This window comes from Netta rufina, assembly GCF_964035555.1.
Source record: "Netta rufina genome assembly, chromosome: 3".
In the NCBI taxonomy this organism is placed as follows: Eukaryota; Metazoa; Chordata; class Aves; order Anseriformes; family Anatidae; genus Netta; species Netta rufina.
In genome coordinates this window covers 58,460,227-58,478,315 of record NC_140125.1, presented here as the reverse complement: position 1 = coordinate 58,478,315, position 18,089 = coordinate 58,460,227, and the positions used below count along the sequence as shown (strand labels likewise).

Below are 18,089 nucleotides of genomic sequence, written 5' to 3'. Positions count from 1 at the left end.
TGAACACATCAAAAGAGCAACACCCTTACTGTGTAAACTTTGGTTTATAAATTTAAAATTGTTATTTTTTTCCCCTCAAGTTATGTCATAATAGCATCTAAAGTAGATTTCATAATAAATAAGGCTTTATGCCAGCAAAACATTAATAGGGCTCATACTGTAAAAATAAGATTAGACTGGTGAATTTAGGCTTCCTTCCAGTAAGTTAGCTGAATAGTGGACTGATGCCTTGGCCAGGTTTTAAAGAATCATTTTGTAGTTTCTTTTGGCATCATAGCATAAAGCCACTTTGAGGAGAACTTGGTCTTTCAAATTTCTTAAAGATGTTCAGTAATGTGGTCACAGATTTACCCCATCTGCTTTTAGTCTGTGACTTTATTTAGGTTGCAAAATAACTTAAGCATATGCTTATGTTTATGCACTCCCTCACACGTATTTACTCATGTTTGTGTATTTTAAGAGATTTTAATGTGGTTTCACTTATTCAACAGTAAACTAATATACATTGCAGTGTAAACAAGGCCAGCAAATTGTCACGTACTGAAAAGTTATTTTGTGGTTAGATTTATTTATTGAAGGGAAAATAAAGTTCTAGAGTGTATTTTAAAAATGGATAAAATTAATCTTAAAAGCAATTACCCTCATGCTTTTTATTCAGGTAAGGTTGTTTTGAAAACCAGAAAATCAGGCTAGTTTTTATATTCCCAGGTTTTCCATTTTATTTGTTCAAGAACTGTGCTTAATAATAAGATTGGGGAAAGGAAAAGCAAATATAATAGACATTTTTTGATAAGAACTGAGATTCTTTAGTAAACATTCTCATAGTATTACCAACAGTAGAGCTTTATTTTGAAAGAAATTGATCCAGCTAACTCGAATTGTACCCTGTAAAATGCATTTAAGTATATTTGCTTTTAAAAATTCATTTGTTCACAGTCTATGAAATCTCTTTATTGCTTATAAAATGCAGTGTAGGAAACCTACTAAATAAATGTCTATTAGTTTCTACTATTTCATATAATTATCTGTGTTCATAAAAATTGTCTTTTACAAATTAAGTCGTTCTGAAGTACTTGAGTAAAGACTTTATAATTTATCCAGAAGTTATTGGAGTGGCATGGAATTAGCCTTTAAACTCCCAGTGAATTCATGGGTGGGAGGTGGGATACTAACATAACTGTGCTTTATGTTATGCACACATCAGTGATTACATACTAAATGTTTTCTAGTTAAGGCTTAAGTCTCCACTATACTTTATAGAATGTTGAATGCATGTGTGTGAGCATTAGACGTCATTATGTTGGACCTTATGTCAAGGAAATACACTGATTAATAAGTGACAACTGTTTTATACTTTATTATGAGAATATTTTTACTAGAGTTCGCCAATATGAAAAAAATGGGGTAACTTAATGAAACTATCATTTGCGGTCACCTTACATAAAATTTGAAATATAAGCATTACTTAGAAAAACAGAAATATAATATGTGCAGAAACACCCCAGTTAGAAATACTTCTAAATCTTAAACAGTCCAGTTGAGAGTGAACAGTTTCTAACTGATTTTATTATTCCTGAAGAAGAGAGCAAAGTAATTATACTGTAAGCACAAAAAACATTCCTTTTCTCTTGCAAGTTGTGATATGATTACAGCTAGCTTATTGTTAAAATGCTCTCTTTTGCTGCCTTAGATGAAGAGCAGATCTTTCTCAAAGGTATTGACTTACCTGTGAAAGGCACTGGGTCATATAAAAAACAGTGTTTTGAAAGGTTCTTTTATACTTTTTCAAATGCCAGCAGCAAAGAAGTTAAGCTTTCTATGAATGGAAAGAAGAGTGAACAGAAGACCATGGTCTCATCTTCATAATATTGCCACAGATATCAGCCTGATCTTTGTAATATTACTGCAAATATAAGTAAAACATAGAAACCAAGTAGAGGGAAGTGTCATTCAGATATCCCTTTTTGTAACTTGTTAATAATTATATTTTTGCAGGGGAAGTCCACTTGACACCAGAGGACTTTGCCAGAGCTCAGAAATACTGCAAATATGCTGGCAGTGCTTTGCAATATGAAGATGTGAGCACTGCTGTGCAGAATCTACAGAAGGCCCTCAAGTTACTGATTATGGGCAGAGAATGAAGCCTTTATTCAACAGATTAATGTCATTTGCCTAAAGAACTAACAGCTTATTACTGTACCTATTAGGGGAGTGGGAATATAAAGAAGTTCTCAATTCCATCACCTGTGACAATGAAATCACTGTTTCAGTGTCAGATTAGCAGTTAAGAGTACAGTAGGAATCTCTGTTTTCATTTTACAAATTGTGGAGCTAGAAACATATGAATGCGGTGGTTTGTTGTAAGCAAAATACAGAAGTACTGTGGACACTGCTCAAGAGTTAGAATTCATGTTTCAATATTTAGATTATCAAAATGGAAAAACGCTGAATCTGTTAAAAGCTTAAACATAAGAATGCTCTGTTAAAATTCTGGCTGATTTTATTATTTCAAACAATTATTTGATAACTTTAATAGCTTTAAAATGGTAACTAAATTCAGGGCTTCCTCCTGAAATGAGAGCATGTGAGAAGACTGACAAATAAACAGTGGGAAGGACTTTTTTCTATATCTAAGTTATTTGGGTATTATCTGAAACATAAAGTTAAGAGAGTCTTGAGGATGTTTGTATTTAATTTTAAAACGTGCAGGAAAAGCATCTATTCATACATCAGAGCAAATAATTTTGATAGTGTTCCAAACAAACTCCTTACAACTGCATGGGCTGCTATATGTAGTCTTGATCGTTGGTTCTTGCTCCTTTTACATGAACACTTACAATTTTCTTTATGTATGGATAATTAGAGAAAGTACTAATAGTTATCAGAGATGAGGCTGAAACCAGAGGCAGAGGTTCTAAACAATGTGACCTTTTAGGGAGATTTACTTCATGGCTGTTCCATCTCTTTAATAGGCTGAATCAAAGACCAGTTCTTCAACCATTAAAGCAGTTCAGGTTCATCTCTGGTACTAATGTCATAGAACTTTGTATTTCCAGCTAATATTCTTCCTGTCTGCTTTGTTGTGGAGACTATTTGGACTTAGGAATTAATTAAAATATCTTGGAAATGGAATTTTGAGTCTTTATAAAGTGTACCCTTGCAATTCTAGAGCTCTTGATTGTTAAAAATTCATCCACAGTCTTTGAAAGAAAGAATAAGTAGTCTTTTAACCAGTGTGACATAGTAATTAAGTACACCACAAAGCATGTGCGATTTATGTAATAACTTTTAACATCTTTCTTTCCAGCCTGCCAGATCAAATATACATATTCTTTGTAACTGCACTGTTTTTTCAGTGTCTGAAATAAGTCTGATACTCAAAGCAAAAAGGTGGGGAAAAAAAAAAACACACACATAAGCATGCATTGAAATGTCACTGGTGGTATCATTTTGAGTGCAGACCTATTTGACAACAAGTTTGAAAAGGGTAGTATGAAACTTAGTAATGTATCATTAAGCAAGATTTAATGGCTAGAATCATTTATTTTTTAATGTAGGAGTTTTACAACAGTTCACCAAACTTTGTTTGAAGCCACATATTTAAGCTGGTAATGTTTGGTATTTATTGTCCAAACTGATGCCTAAAGTAAATTATAGCAAAACATGTCAATTCCATTAAGTACAGCCTCTGGCACAGCTTTAAATATGACAGATACCCTTAAGTTCAAACTAGTGTTGCAGAACAGTTTGAAAAGTGTAATTATTTGAAAATGTCAGGAGAACATGGGTAGATAGACTAATTATTCCAAATTGGAATTCGTGGTAGGCACTGGAATTTATGGCCCCATTGTTAAATATTGTGTGAGCTTGTCTGTGTGTTGACTGATTCATTTTACAACTGCTCTAAATGATAAAGCACCAACCCATAATTCCTCTTAAGCCACTTCCCGACACATACAATTACAATAGTAACTAAAAGAGAGTGTTGTTTCTGTTGTTTGCTACCTACCTCCAACAGATCTCTCTTCTTCACTGATGATTACAACCCATGTGTGCTCACCTTTCTCCTTTGGATTGTGAGCTCTCAATCTTAACCTTGTTTAGCAAAGAAGAAAAATAGTTTTCAGATGTTCCATGTTCAGTTGTGCTGTTTATGTAAACTAGAATTTCAGTAAATCTGTTCAATATTTGTTACTTAAAAGGCTTTTTGGTGTTGCTCAATGCTTTTACAGTTCTTTATGCTTTTACATGTCTGCAGGGAAAGTTCCCAGATTATACTTCAGGATTCCTTCTGGAAAAGTGTCTTGCAGATCAGGTTGCTGTTCATGAAATGTGTACTCTGAGTTTTGTAATACTGAAGGTGTACTTTCCAAATTGTTGCACTCATACCAGGTGAAATATTTAAAGGATATCCATTGTAAATGGAGTTTCTGAAGCACAGACTTAAGTATGATCATGATTTTAGTTATACTATTTGGTGTATTATGGTACTTACCTACCAGAAATCAACAACAGAGAAACTTACCCTCTAAAGTGAGGGGGGGGGGGGGGGGGGAAGGGGTGGCAACGTGCATGTGTATGAGCATCTGTAATGTGCATGTAAATTCAATGGTGAACTATAAGAATGCCTTCAGAAAAAGGGATTCTTGTATCTTGTTTACAAGTATTGGAAAAATGTCAGATATGAATATATAGATACTTCTGACAAGTGTTTTTAATGACCTTTAAATATACTACTATAGTGCCAAAAGTTAGCTTTTAATTGTGCAGTGTTCCAAATGAGTGGTCTTTGATTTTCTTCTTCTGAACAGTAAAAATAGGAGCCTGTTAAGAGAAAGAACACAGATTTAGAGAAAATTAGACTTACAAGAGGTCAAAAATAACTCTGTTATTTCAAAGTTTTTGTGGTAATGTTCCGATTGAGATTACAAGGTTCCCTGACTTATAAAGTATTATTCTTGCTTCCTTTTATAATGCCCTTTATTGTGCAGTTTATGGAATTAGAGCCCGGATATGTGGATTTGGGAAACCTAAAGTTCAGTGCTAAGCTTCTAAACCATTGGTGCTTCCCGATAGTGATCACAATTTTCTTCAGTCATTAATTTTAAGTTGGAATTTTTACCCAGTTTAGTAGGTGATGCAATGAAGTTTTTTTTCTTACTGCATTGCAGCTTTCCAGTGCACAGGTGTAGTTACAGGAGAATTGGAGAAAACGTGAATTTATATTAAATATTTCACTATCAGCAAGAAATAAAGGAATCTGAAGTTGCCAGTGGAGCTCTTTTGGGGTTGCAAGTCTATTGGAACAGTCTGGTGATAAAGATGTTTCTGAATATAATGCTTGCGATGATCTCAGAATAGGAACTTTATAAATGGGATATAAATAGGAGCATTGAAAACCAACTTGAAAGAGAGTAGAGGTATCTCTTACATTGGGGGAATCTCACATTCCACAAAATTGGAGAGGACACAGAAATGATTGGAGAAGAGAATGGAAGAAATATTTAGAATCCCACAGTGTCTGCAGTAAGATTTCTTCAGGGCCTTGGAAGAGATGGGATAGAAGCTGGACATAAAGGCAAAAGATTACAGGAAGATAGGTAAGTATGTAAGTGTAAGCACTAGAATGACAGTGGGGGGGGGGGGGGAAGCTATGAGCAACAGGGTGGAAAAGGTGAGTTACAGCAGAGACAGTCTAGCTCTAAAAGGAAAGAAAAATGGGGGAAAAAAGTCGTTAGTATTCTGAAAATGGAGAGGAGCAGAACTTTTCATCCTTGGGACCAATGTGCTCATTAAAGTACATCATGTTTAGTAAATTATTAAAATTGGGTTGGGGTGTCCCCTTTGGAAAATGTAAGACATCTCATAAATAACAACATAGTATCTGCAGAGACCTGCAAAGATGCATGTTTGTCCTTAAAATGTTTCCTGATTTTGTGCTGTCCTTCGCATGATGGTTTACCTCTATTTTTTTCTGCTGTTTTTATTCTGTAGTTTTCCCACAGGTACAGGGGAGTTTGTTTTGCTTTATTACAGTTCTAAGTGTCAGTGATAGCCTACGTATTCAGACATTCACAGGTAATTTGGGAAGGTTAACAGGTCTGGGTTTTTACCTGATGTGAGCTATAAAGAAAAAGTGGGGATTGTACTTCCACCAACCCTGAGCTTCAGAGAATCTTTGGCAGCAATATGACTATAATATTTGCAGAAGGCTGTGTGGAAATTAGCTCTTCAATCATAGCTCAACAAATGGATTTCTTGAAGTTTTGAGACCTCCAGCTAACAGGTTGTTGAAATTGTCAATTTTGCTTACCTTAATTAACCCATCTGTAAAATGGGCTTCTTTAGATTTAACAATTGTTACATAATCATGATTTTTACTTGCATTTTGATTTTGAGTAGACACGTAGGATGATTTTTTTTTCAGTCCAGAGAGTAAACTGTTATTTAAAATACTTGATTTGATTCTGATCATTGTTGATGGAAGTTACTAACTGCCAAGAAATAAAAAGAAGGGATACTGAGATGATAAAGAAAAATTGAAATTCTTAAGTAGATGATAAAGAAAAATTGAATTTCTTAAGTATTGAAAATAGAATGAGTCTAGTTATGGAATGGTTTTCTTAAGGCATTATGGACAAAGGATTAATTTATTTTAAGGCATCTTATTAATTTTATAGATGGGATTGCGTTATAAGTTTGAAATTATTCTGGGGTTAAAATTTCAATTTGTCACTGAGTTTTGGAGGTCTTCCTGGCTTCTGGACCATGGTCCATCACCAAAAATACCTGGAAATGTTACCCATGAAAAACATGTTTTGCAGAATCTGAGATACTGTGATGACCTGATCTCAGTACCTTCCAGCCATGCATCATTTTGTCTTGATTAGATCTAATGTTTGTTATGGTGCATTGGAAGCATTTTGTGATTTATAGTGAATACAGGACAGAATGAAAATATCTTTATGCATTGTATGAATTCAATACCTATTGTGTGTTTACTTGTGATGGTGAGTAAATATCCCTGTGATGCAAAGTATTTTATTTGAGCATGTGTCTGAGTGCAGAAATATGAGAAGTCATATGAGAAGCTTATCAAAGATTCAGATGTATAGCATATTGCCATGATAGAGTGCTGCTTAAAATAGAGGCCATACCTGTTATGTGAATACAGCTTTGCAGGACCTACTCCTTATAAAATTCCTGTAAAGTGTTTTTTTCTGTGTTGTTTTGTTTAACCAACAAACAAACAAACAAACAAAAAAAAAACACTTTTTGCTGAAGGTAGTCAAGGTAGTCAGATATATCAGCACAGTATTGGGAAATATACCTTACTCGGTGCACATATTAAAACTCTGTGCAACAAGTGTGCAAGTGCTCATGATCACTGCACTTCAGCTCAGCAACCCTTTGATAATAGAAGTTTTACACACATCTGGCCTTTATCCTACACTTATTTGTGTGAGTGACTTCACCCATTTGAATGTTCCTATTGAGGCAATAAGAGTACTCGTGTATGTAAGTGTTTGCTGTATTACGATAGAAAGCTTTGGCAAGAGGCATGTTGCCTGTTGTTCAGTAAAGTATAGCTAGAACAATAGCAACAGCTTTAATGGAGCTAAATCTGGCATACCTCTAGTTCTACCAGTGTGGGGGTCCCAGTCTCATAATCTTTATGCTGACATATTTTTGAGACAGAAGTCCAACTTTTTTTCTATTTATGTTGGGAAATGGTGAGATTTTATGTGGACTTAAATAAAACAATAATGACAAATCTTTTTGAACATAATTGCTCTAGACTTGCTGAAAAGCCCTCTGTTGAGGGCTCTGTCTGTTTTATGTCCAAATATATCTAAACACAGCTTCTATTAGAAAGAAATTTTTATTCTCAACATCTGCAGGAACATGCACATGCAATAACAGACTTGCCATGTATACAGGAGGTGGTCATGAAAGAGAGCAACTTCTGTTCTTGTTCACTCTCGATCACCTACCTAAATTAGAACATTAATCTCTTTTGAAGATAGCATTATTGAAATGTTCTTCCCTATACCACATAGCTTTACATGATTTCTCCTGCAGGCTCTGGGATACTAAGTAGTCAGTTATCCCTTGCTGCAGCTTAAGCGAGATACAGTGTAAAATGTGAAGTTTCTTTCTTTAGCCCACTTTTCATAGTAACTGATGCTTGATACTGCTTAGTCAACTTTCTGGGAAGCAATGTTTGTAAATGATTACTCCGGTATATGCCAAATTTACTGATCATGCATATTTATTTAAATGTCTAAGCTCATAGAATTTAAGAACATTGAAATATGCTAAGCATCCTGCTACTGCACAGCTAGCACCTGCACATTTCTTTAGTATGTGACAATGGAAATATCTACCAAGACTACTGAAATCCAAGTCACTATTCTGCAGCTTCTTCTGTCACAGTTCAGTTTTCAGAGGTCATCTTGCTTATTCTGACGGTTTTGAGTCTTTCTAGTCAATGTAGAGACAGATGTTGCACTATGCAAATCTTCAGGACAAGCCACAAAACAGCTGCTTTTTTTTTGCTTTGTTCACACAGCTCCAGTCTTAGATTGCATAATAAGTGACTTTATGCAAGCATTCACTCTCAATAACTACTGCTGTTAGTCTTCTGTCTAGAAATTTCTTGATCTTCAGTCAACACAAAGTGTGGGGTCTCTAGAGCAACAAAGAAAAAAAACATCTGTTTATGACTTCCGATTTAAAAGCTATTTCATGTTCAAGCCTTTATAAAGGAGAAATGCAAAACAGGGTGGGAACCTTGAATTTTCCAAACATGAAATTTTTGGAGACTGAAAATGCTTTCTTCTTGAAAGATATTTGTAGGGAACTCTACAGAACTCTAGAGAAGACATGAGAGTATCAGCCATTTTTCCTGAAATTCTTCATCTTTGTCTGTTAAAGTCTGTTAAACTATAGCATTTTTCTGAGGTTTTGGCAAGCAACTGGCATAAGTACTGCTCCTGGAATATGTGTTGTATCAGCCTACATCTTTCTAGGTTCTTTCATCATCACTCCAAAATAAATGTATTACTGACTGCCACTCACCCACTGTTCAAAAGATTTGGCATAGTGCTTGAATCTAGAAACACTGAAAAAAAAGTACTGTTTTCTGAAGAAGCTTGTTTTGTTCTTATGACCAAACTCAGTAGCCACCATGTCTACTACAGCCTTAAAAGAGAGTGATCAAACAAAAACTTGAGTGTCTTTGTTTTATAATAGAAGACAGACAACTGCTTGACAAATTGACAATATTTGCAAGACTTGCTAAATAATTTCTTCCAGCTTTCTGGTATGTTATTAGCACAAAGCTATTGTCACACGACTGTGGGTGTCCCAGGAGAATAACAGATATCATGCATGTCCACTGTGTCTCTTTATTCCTGAAGAAAATTTAACTTGCAAAGATGAGTAATCCATTGAAGGAAACCATGTTTAGCACCTGTACAGTGAGGTTGTCATTTTGATAACGATAGCTACCTGATACTTTTTGTCTCTAGCGGACCTCTCTTCACTTTCAAAAATAATCTGTTGTGTATGCTGTGTTCCCTTACCCTCAGTTTGCTAAAATCCTACATGTGTAACATTCTTGTAAACGCCATGGAGGAGCCTCCGCAGACATACCAATATGATTGCTGAAGTTACATGTTCTAGCTGCAGAGGAAGTGTTTTGAAATCTTTTTGTAGAATGGAATCCAAATTTTTTATCCTTTGTACTATGACTTGCCTCATTGACTTAATCTCATTTTAGTTGCAAGTCATCTCCAGTGTTTAACAGCTGGTAACCTCAGACATGCTTAAAATTACGAAACATTTTTTTCTTCACCACATTTGAACTCCTGTTCTTTTTGTTCTTTTGTTTCTCTTCTAGAACTCCTCCCATTAGGCTTCCATTATCTCATTAGATTTCTAATAGAATCATGTTCAGAATGTGCCTCAGAGAAAGGGAATTTAAAATTATTTCTTGACATCAAAAATAAGTATATCATAGGCCAGTCTTAACCCCTAAAAACATGAATATATCTTTCAGTAATCAGTCATCTTCAGTAATTCCAGTTTCTCAGTCTGTAAGTACTGATAAGGACAATTCCAGATTAGTGTCCTATTCATAGTCCCAGAGATCCTCTTCACTTTGCTTGGAGCCAGCTGATCATGTGCCTCAAGCATTGAACACAGAAGCTGAGATGCAGCTGGTGCTTGTAGCTGCAGGTTTCAGCATATTTTCTCCTACTATGTTTGAAGCATTGTGTGATGGTTCTTCCATTTATTGAAAACCAGAAACCTCACTGCGACTTAATATTGGTTTTGTATTTTTGATTTACCATTGTGCTGACAAAGGGCTATTCCACCTTCTGTCAAAAAAATGCTTTTTCTACTAGCTATCCATCCAATCAGGAGAATAGGAAAGAGTCAGGTCCACAAACCTGATGTTCTACCATCAGGAGATAGGTTATGGGCTGGAGAAGAGAAATGACTCCAAGGATTCACTTCTTTTATTTTTCTGTGAACATGGGTATCAGAGTTTCATTTGAAACCATTGGTCATGCAGACATCTTTATAAGATAAACATGATTAATTCATGTGAGCATAAACAGTTATCATTTATTAATTTTTCAAACTAATCTTTAACATACTTTAATGTAATTAATATTTCTATCTGGTTAAATATAACTGAAACCAGAGGTTTTATGTATTTCAAATCTCAAAACAGCAAACTGTAAAAGAGGATAGAAGTGGGAGAGGAAACTTCTACAGCAAAATTCTCCTCCTCCATGTATCTTTCGTAGTGCATTACACCATAGGTTCATTTGATTTCCTGGAGAGAGATTTGCATAGACTTGTATCCACTAAGTTAAAGTGCTCAGCTAACTAATGTACATAAAGCTGCATTTTACACCACATAGAAACAAAAATTTTAGGAATATTAGGTGCAAATATTTTTTTTTCACACCATAGACATTTAAATGTATTCCACACTCGAGAAATGTGGCTTTAAAAGTTAGCACATCCATTTTTATCTGATACTTTTAAATGCTAAATTTGCCACCAAATTACAGATTGTAACTTGCATTTTGGCATTTGCAAACAAGCCATCATTCTTCATGATCACACTAAACCCTGAAATCCGTTGCAGGTTTTCAGCTGTTGAATGTAAACAGTGATTTCTTTGATGTTTCGCTTCCCTGGCACCACAAATTTTGATTTGTATTGTCAAAATAGGCTGAGAGAGAGGAAAGTGACCTAGACAGATTATTCATAAAAAGAAAGCTAATAAAATTCAGCGTATGAATACCGGCCTCTAGTTTACTAATGTCTGGATGATCATATCTAATTTAGTCTGTAGATGTAGTGTGTAGGTGTCTGCTTATGGGAGGAGGAATCTAGGGCTGTAGATATCTTTGACTAAAATGGTGAAATTAGCACTTTCCAGGGGACAAAATTAGAACTTTAAGAAAGTATGTGGAATCCTGTGTAGAGGAAGTTATGCAATAAGAATATTTATGTACAGGAAAAGTTATTATTTTTATTCTGTTTACCTCTCTCTCTGACTGCTCTCAATAAATGTTTTATGCACATAGCTAGCTTGTTGTTTGCTGAAGTTGCCGTGAATCATGAACAAATCACATAAACAGTATAAAAGAAACCCAATCACTGCCCTGCAATGTGGCAACAGTAATGGTAGGTACTTTAGGCTCTTCAATAGCTTTTTTTGAGTATTGACATTCCATTGTAAAAACTAGGAGTAGCTGGTGAATGACTTGCTTTGTTCTCCTAAGATGAAGCATGTTTATACATATGTATGCTATTTTATGCATAGCTGCAAGCACAATTTCTGTGAGTCCTTGTAATTGCTACAGGAATCAATAGGTTCTTGGAGACGTCGTTTTCTTTGGTGACATATGATTGCAGTGAAAGTAAAGGAGAACTGGGGAAAGCCTCCAGGGGTAGAGAGAGGAAATAGTTTGAGGATGCAGGAGAACTCACATTGAGATTCCTCAGAAGAAGAAGAAGAGATAATGAAAACAGCAAAATACTCTTTAGAATCAGCTCTGAGTTGGAGCTTATTTGGTTCTGAAGATTTGTAGCTGCTAAACTGCCCCTTAAGTTTCTTAACGCGGGTTCAAAATTTATACAAAATTAATTTCATCAGTGTGTGTCATGATTTTGTCCATTTGCTTTGCAATGCTAGGGTCTAGTATCTGTGGAACATATGGTACAAAGTGAACTATGTATATATAATGAAGACTTTTTTTTATATCACGTTTATCAGGTATTTTCCTTCCTACCTTTATGGTATTTGCAGCTTTCAAGACTTACTTAGAAGCAGATGTCCTAACGATCAGCTGGCCTACCCCACTCTGTCTACTACCGAAAACTACAGTTCTTGGCTTGTAGCATGAACTCATTGACATGCTGTAGAATCTCTTTTTGTTTTCTTCTGGGATACAGTTCTCTATCACAGATTTCCACAACTTCTCACATTTTGTTCTAGATATGCATTCTTGTTCAAAGCAGCCTAGTCTTGGATGGAAGGATTCACTTACCTTGCTAACTCTCCTGAAAGTCAGCAAACTAGCCAAGGATATTTTTTTCTTCTTACAAATATTCCTGAATATATTTTTCTTGAGCATCTTATACAAGACAAGCAAGTTGTGAACTGGAAAGAGAAAAATTGCCTCACGGGTATTATTGCTGTGAGTTTCTGGATATAGAAACTCATATAGCGTTTGCCTTATTCCACACTGGCAAAATCCACAATTAATCCACACTGGCAAATGCTGGATGTTTGTGGCTGTTTTTGTTTTTCAGTGTTTTCCATAGTAGTTTTGAGTGTATTATTTCTTAACAGGATACATCTCGGTGTATTTTCTCTAATTACAGTTTTGGATGTGAAACTTGTCTAGACTTGCCAAAATGACAATCCACTACACCAAGACCCCTAATTTAGGTGAAAATAAGGCATAAGTCACTATTTTGCAGTGCAAACTCCTGAGAGGTAGCCAAGAGCAGTACTTCTGACCACAGTACAATGCATAACAAACAGATTAAGATGCAAGTGTGTCAGCTTTACAAAGCTCCCTTCTCCTTTTAAAATCAGCAGTGTATTAAGATCTAGCAGCAGTTCGACTGCAAAGGAATAACCATCTCTTTGCAGACTAATTAGACTTCCTACTCCTGCCTGTTTGGAGGCAATAGATGTTGTGTACTGCTTCCTTGGCAAAAATAGGAGCCATGCAGAGAAGAGGATCAGACAGAGCTTTGGCTTTCCTACCATCCTAATAGATCAGAACTTCTGAAGGGTGTATGTTTTTATATTTGTTTGTTTACTTACTAACATAGGACTGGCACCAAAACAAATAAATCTTGCTTTTACTATGATTCAGTGATGAATTTTTGTTATAAAGCTGATTTTTTATATTTATTTTACTAGTAAATTCATTAGTCTCATTCAACTAGTGGACATTTTATTAGGTATTTCTATTTTCTATAGTACAAGCTCAATAAAACCAATAATTTGTAAGAAAAATTGTTGTTATGGGTAGCAAAAATCAAAAAAGGCTCAAGAATCAAGTGCTTCTTATTTCACCTAAGATTTATTAATCACAAAATTTGTTGATTATAAAGTTCTAATATATCTTACTTTCTTCCCAAAGGAACTTGTAATTGGTGTACAAATTATTAAATGATTCTGTCTCCAGAAAAGAGACAGACATCTATGGAGATGTTCACCAACAAGAAATGTAAAGTGTGAGAGGTTCTGTCTTCACTGACCTCTGCTTTCCCGCAAAAGAGGCTGGCAGTAAAAATAGGCTATTAATAACTTTTAAACAACAATCCTGAAATGCGTAATGCAAATGTGCTCTTACAAATGGTATTTTCAGCACAAATTCTGTTCCTCAGAGCTAAGCAACTTCCACAGAGCAGTAACAGTGCCCATACTCCTTGCCTCCTTGGAGTTGGAATCCAGTGCTCTGACAGATTACTCCAGCAAATGATCTAATCTGAATTCTCTGTTTTAATCTCATTTTCCAGTATTTTTCTGCTTTTTTTTTTTCCTCCTGTAGTTCTGCCAAACTTGAAGAAATATTTAGGTTCTAGTAAGTATTGTGTATAAACACAGGACCTTTGATCATGAAGCATGCTAATACAATAATTTAGATATAAATTACACTGGTGTTGAAGAAGGGAAACAAAGGGGGAAACAATGCATTCTATCCGAGTTGTGGGACACATTAGGCAAAGATCTTTGGCTAAATTCTGCTTTCCATAACCTGTCACAGATTTCAAATCTTACAGAAAAAGATCTAAGAACTCAGCATCATTATGGTACTACACAGAAGACCCATGGATGTTTCTTTGTGGCAGTCAAATTATCCAAATGCTAGAAAGAAAAAAATTAAATCACACCTGGAATTCAGTGAGTACCTAGTTTTAGAAAGGCTAAACCAGTCCTTTCATACTTCCAGATTTCATACTTCCAGTTTTGAACACCAGTTCCGCTTTTGTTTGAATTTAAGCTGTGCTTTTGGCTTGGTGATTACAGCTCCTAGATTGAGAACAACTGAACAAGGTGTTACACATTAAGACTGTGTACTAACATACATTCTGGAAATTATCACAATGAAGAACGGAGATGGTTTGTAAACTAAATCAGTGTAATAGGGATGATTGTATTGTTCTAGTGAAATGAGGAAATTCCAAACATTTAACTCTTTTGAGCATGTCACTATTAAAATTGTATCTTTTTAACACAAAAAATCTGTATAGAAACACAGAAATAATCTGACAGTGATCACAGGTAGTTTAACAGTCATTTTCAAACACAACACAAAAGTAGAAGCTTCAGTTGCCTTTCAGCTTCTCTTTCATGACTAAAGACTTGACTCAGGAGAAGTCCAGCTCTTCTTATATCCAGATGGGTGGGGTTAATAGTTCCATGTATGATGGTAAAACATGGTATAGAGCAAACATATTCCACACCACAGGACAAGAGAATGGCTGAGGTTGGAAGGGACTCTGGAAGTTGTCTGGTCCAACTCCTCCAGCCCCTCTGCTTGAGCAGAGCCTTCCAGAGCTGCACATCCAGGATATATTCCTGCATTTCTCAGAGCAAGGTGAAGGAAGCTTCAGGTACGAGTGTTCTATGAGATCTATAGTTGTATGTGTAGGAAATTTGAGGAAAGAAGACATACTCGTCGTTGTTACTAATGTTCAGCCTCCTGGTTTGATATTAATATTCCTCAACTCAGTGATAGTTCTGATGACACCGATAGCTTTCTGTAGATAAATTCTTTGCATAGCTGAAAATCAAATGATGTCCTGTGATGTTTCTCTCCAGTTGTTATCTCACCAGAACTGTTGATGTTGTAGGCTTATTATCATAATTTTGCATAAATTGGGGGGGGGGGGGGGATTAATGGAGTAAATCAGAAACTTACTTCTCTGTAGAAGACTTGAAGTAGGTGAATGGCTGCTTGTACACATGAACACATTTTCCTTATTAAATATTTATAGTAGCATTATCATTTATTAAAAATGATTAGCTGAGTACCTGTTATGAATTTAAGTGTGGTTTCCTTGAGGCTTATCAGAAGCCTAGAGGTGATAGGCTGTTTCTGGTGTTTTGTTCTGAGAGAAGACAGAAGTGCTATAGCCACAGCAAATGTAAACCTGGCAGACATTGGAGACAAGGGGGAAGGAAGTACATTAAGTGCTTAAAGTTGGGTAGTGTAAATATCCTTTTCCTTCTCCCCATGCAGTCGAAATCCCAAATACTCAGACCAACAGATAAAGCCAAGAGGGAGCTCTTTGTTTCTTTATGCAAAGCAAGGACATATTTTGGAAGGCTGTTAAACTCCAAGTGAGGAGTATTAGTATAGCAAAAGTAGCCATATCTAAATTTTATTATATACTGCTAACAGCAATATTTTAGCAACTTGGATTTTGGTGTTGTTGGTTAACCTCACCACCCTGTGCTTCTGAGTGCTGGTGCTGCAACTGAAACCTGTGTCAGGGTGCTTCACTGCCAGTAATGCTGTGGGTGGCTACAAAAGGCAACAACGGAGTTACAGGGCTTTCCTGAAATGAGTTCATTTAAATATTAACCTCTGTACATTACTGTTTAAGTAGCCAGGTTATGCTTAAAGTGTTAAACGGGTTCTTCTGAACAGTGAACAACGTTGTCAGTTACTCCTTTGTCAAATTAAGCATTTTGATTATGCCCTTTACAGGGGAAGAGCTGACTTTAAGAATACTATTCCTAATGCATTAAACCTGCATTTTCTACTGGTGCAGAAACTTCAGCCACTGATGTTTTTTGTTTGTTTGTTTGTTTTTTTTTAATTGGACCAAAATGCCATCAAAGACTTTTATTTTGCTGCTATACAATAGTTATTCTATTTTGAAACTGATGCAGACTGAAACATCTTTGGAGCCATACCAAATCCCATTTAATTTGCACAAATGTTTTCTGTTTTCCAAAGAGTGCATGTGAAAATCCTACTAATAAATGAAATGTAGAGAAGTATTTGGCATCAGCTATACTTCAGCAATATATCCCCTTAGCAGAAATGGAAAAATGTTTCCTTTTTACATTTAAATTCTTTTAGAGTTTTCACATGGATTGCCTATACTTCAGACAAAGTACTTCCAAGCAAAAAATCATCTTGGTGGAAGAAGAGTCTTTATAAGCTTTCATACTTCAATGTCAATGCAGAACAGTGCTAAAGAAGTGGTTATAATAAATGCAGTGTCCTTATCATATAAATATGCTACAGTTAAATGCAAAGTGCAAATATTAATGCAGCTAAAATTCCGCTCAAATTCACTGAAGCCAAGTGAACCACTGTAGTGAAGTTTGTGCAGCATATTTCTGTGACAAGCTACACTGTTTTCCTCCCTGACATCTACTTTATATGCCTATATTCAGGTGGAAAAGGTTATCCACCAAAATTAACTTTATCCAAGGAAACTGAAGTTTCCTAAAGTATGTTTCTAATTTTCAGTTCCAGGTAATGATATCATGTTCTCCATCACCAGGTAAGTTTGATTCTGGAAACTTTGCTAAAGCTGTATCCTATTTGCAGGAGGTACTTGAATACCTGTTAAATATGGAATACAGATGATTCTAGTGCACAAGATTTTCTCTGAAGTGACGAAAGATGAATTATAAGTTGAGTGTTACACGAAAAGCAAGGAAGATAGAGGGCTTTACCACCAAAAATCTAAGGATTTTGCCTATTTCTCTGTCAGGTGTTATAGCTCTCAGTTGTACTTAGCTTCTGTTAAGTCTATGTAAGCACTTTACTTTCCAGTGGAGCCTGCATTTCTCATAAGTGCAGCGTTAGCATTGTTAGCTTTTATCTGCTGTCCCTTAAGCTAAAATTGAATTTAACTGACTTTGTCTGGACTGCAGCCTGCTCTTTATGATTACTATGTCAGTATTACAAAAATTAGTTCTAGAGAAGATTAAAAAAATAAATAAATTTTTGAGGGACTTGTAAAAATGGTCTAATAACCAGCAGCAGTCTGAAATGAAAGAACTGTAAACAATAACTGGAAATAGTAGATTACACACACACACACACATATATATGTATACAAACCAGAAAAACAGTCTTAAAATTGACTCTATGCTACTCCTTAGGTCTATTACCCTTTTGAGACTGCTTATATGAATCGGTTTAATTAAATATCAATGTAGAGGGCCATAACAATTGTATGTTGACAATAGCAAAGCTTTCTTTTTCAGTATCCACACTTTAATATAGAGTTTCTCAAACTTTATTATTGGGAGCAATGGTGTATCTCTGTTGACTGTATATGACTCTAGTTTTTATTGAATAACTGATAAATCAAACCTGTTAATTCTGTAGTTGATTTGAAAAAATAATGTAATATTTAGTTCAGCGCCACCTTAGGGCTGAATTTATATGATTTGTGTTTTGGTAGAACTCTACAGGGAGTCAGATCAATACAATTCCTTTTGGGAACGTAAATTTAGCTCTTTTACTGCGTAGTTTAGTCTTCCCTCCAGGTAGATGTAAATTATTTCA

The 18,089-nt window shown here is 35.4% G+C and overlaps 1 protein-coding gene across 1 annotated transcript in view; it reads left to right on the top strand.

The window, feature by feature from the left end:
• The window catches only part of VTA1 (vesicle trafficking 1), a 40,749-nt gene extending 36,230 nt beyond the window's left edge, over nt 1–4,519 (top strand). Inside the window, exon 8 of the mRNA XM_084285415.1 lies at nt 1,996–4,519. Coding sequence (XP_084141541.1) covers nt 1,996–2,141 — 146 coding nt within the window. The 3' untranslated portion in view covers nt 2,142–4,519. The remainder of the gene's footprint in view (nt 1–1,995) is intronic.
• The last annotated feature ends 13,570 nt before the right edge of the window (nt 4,520–18,089 follow it).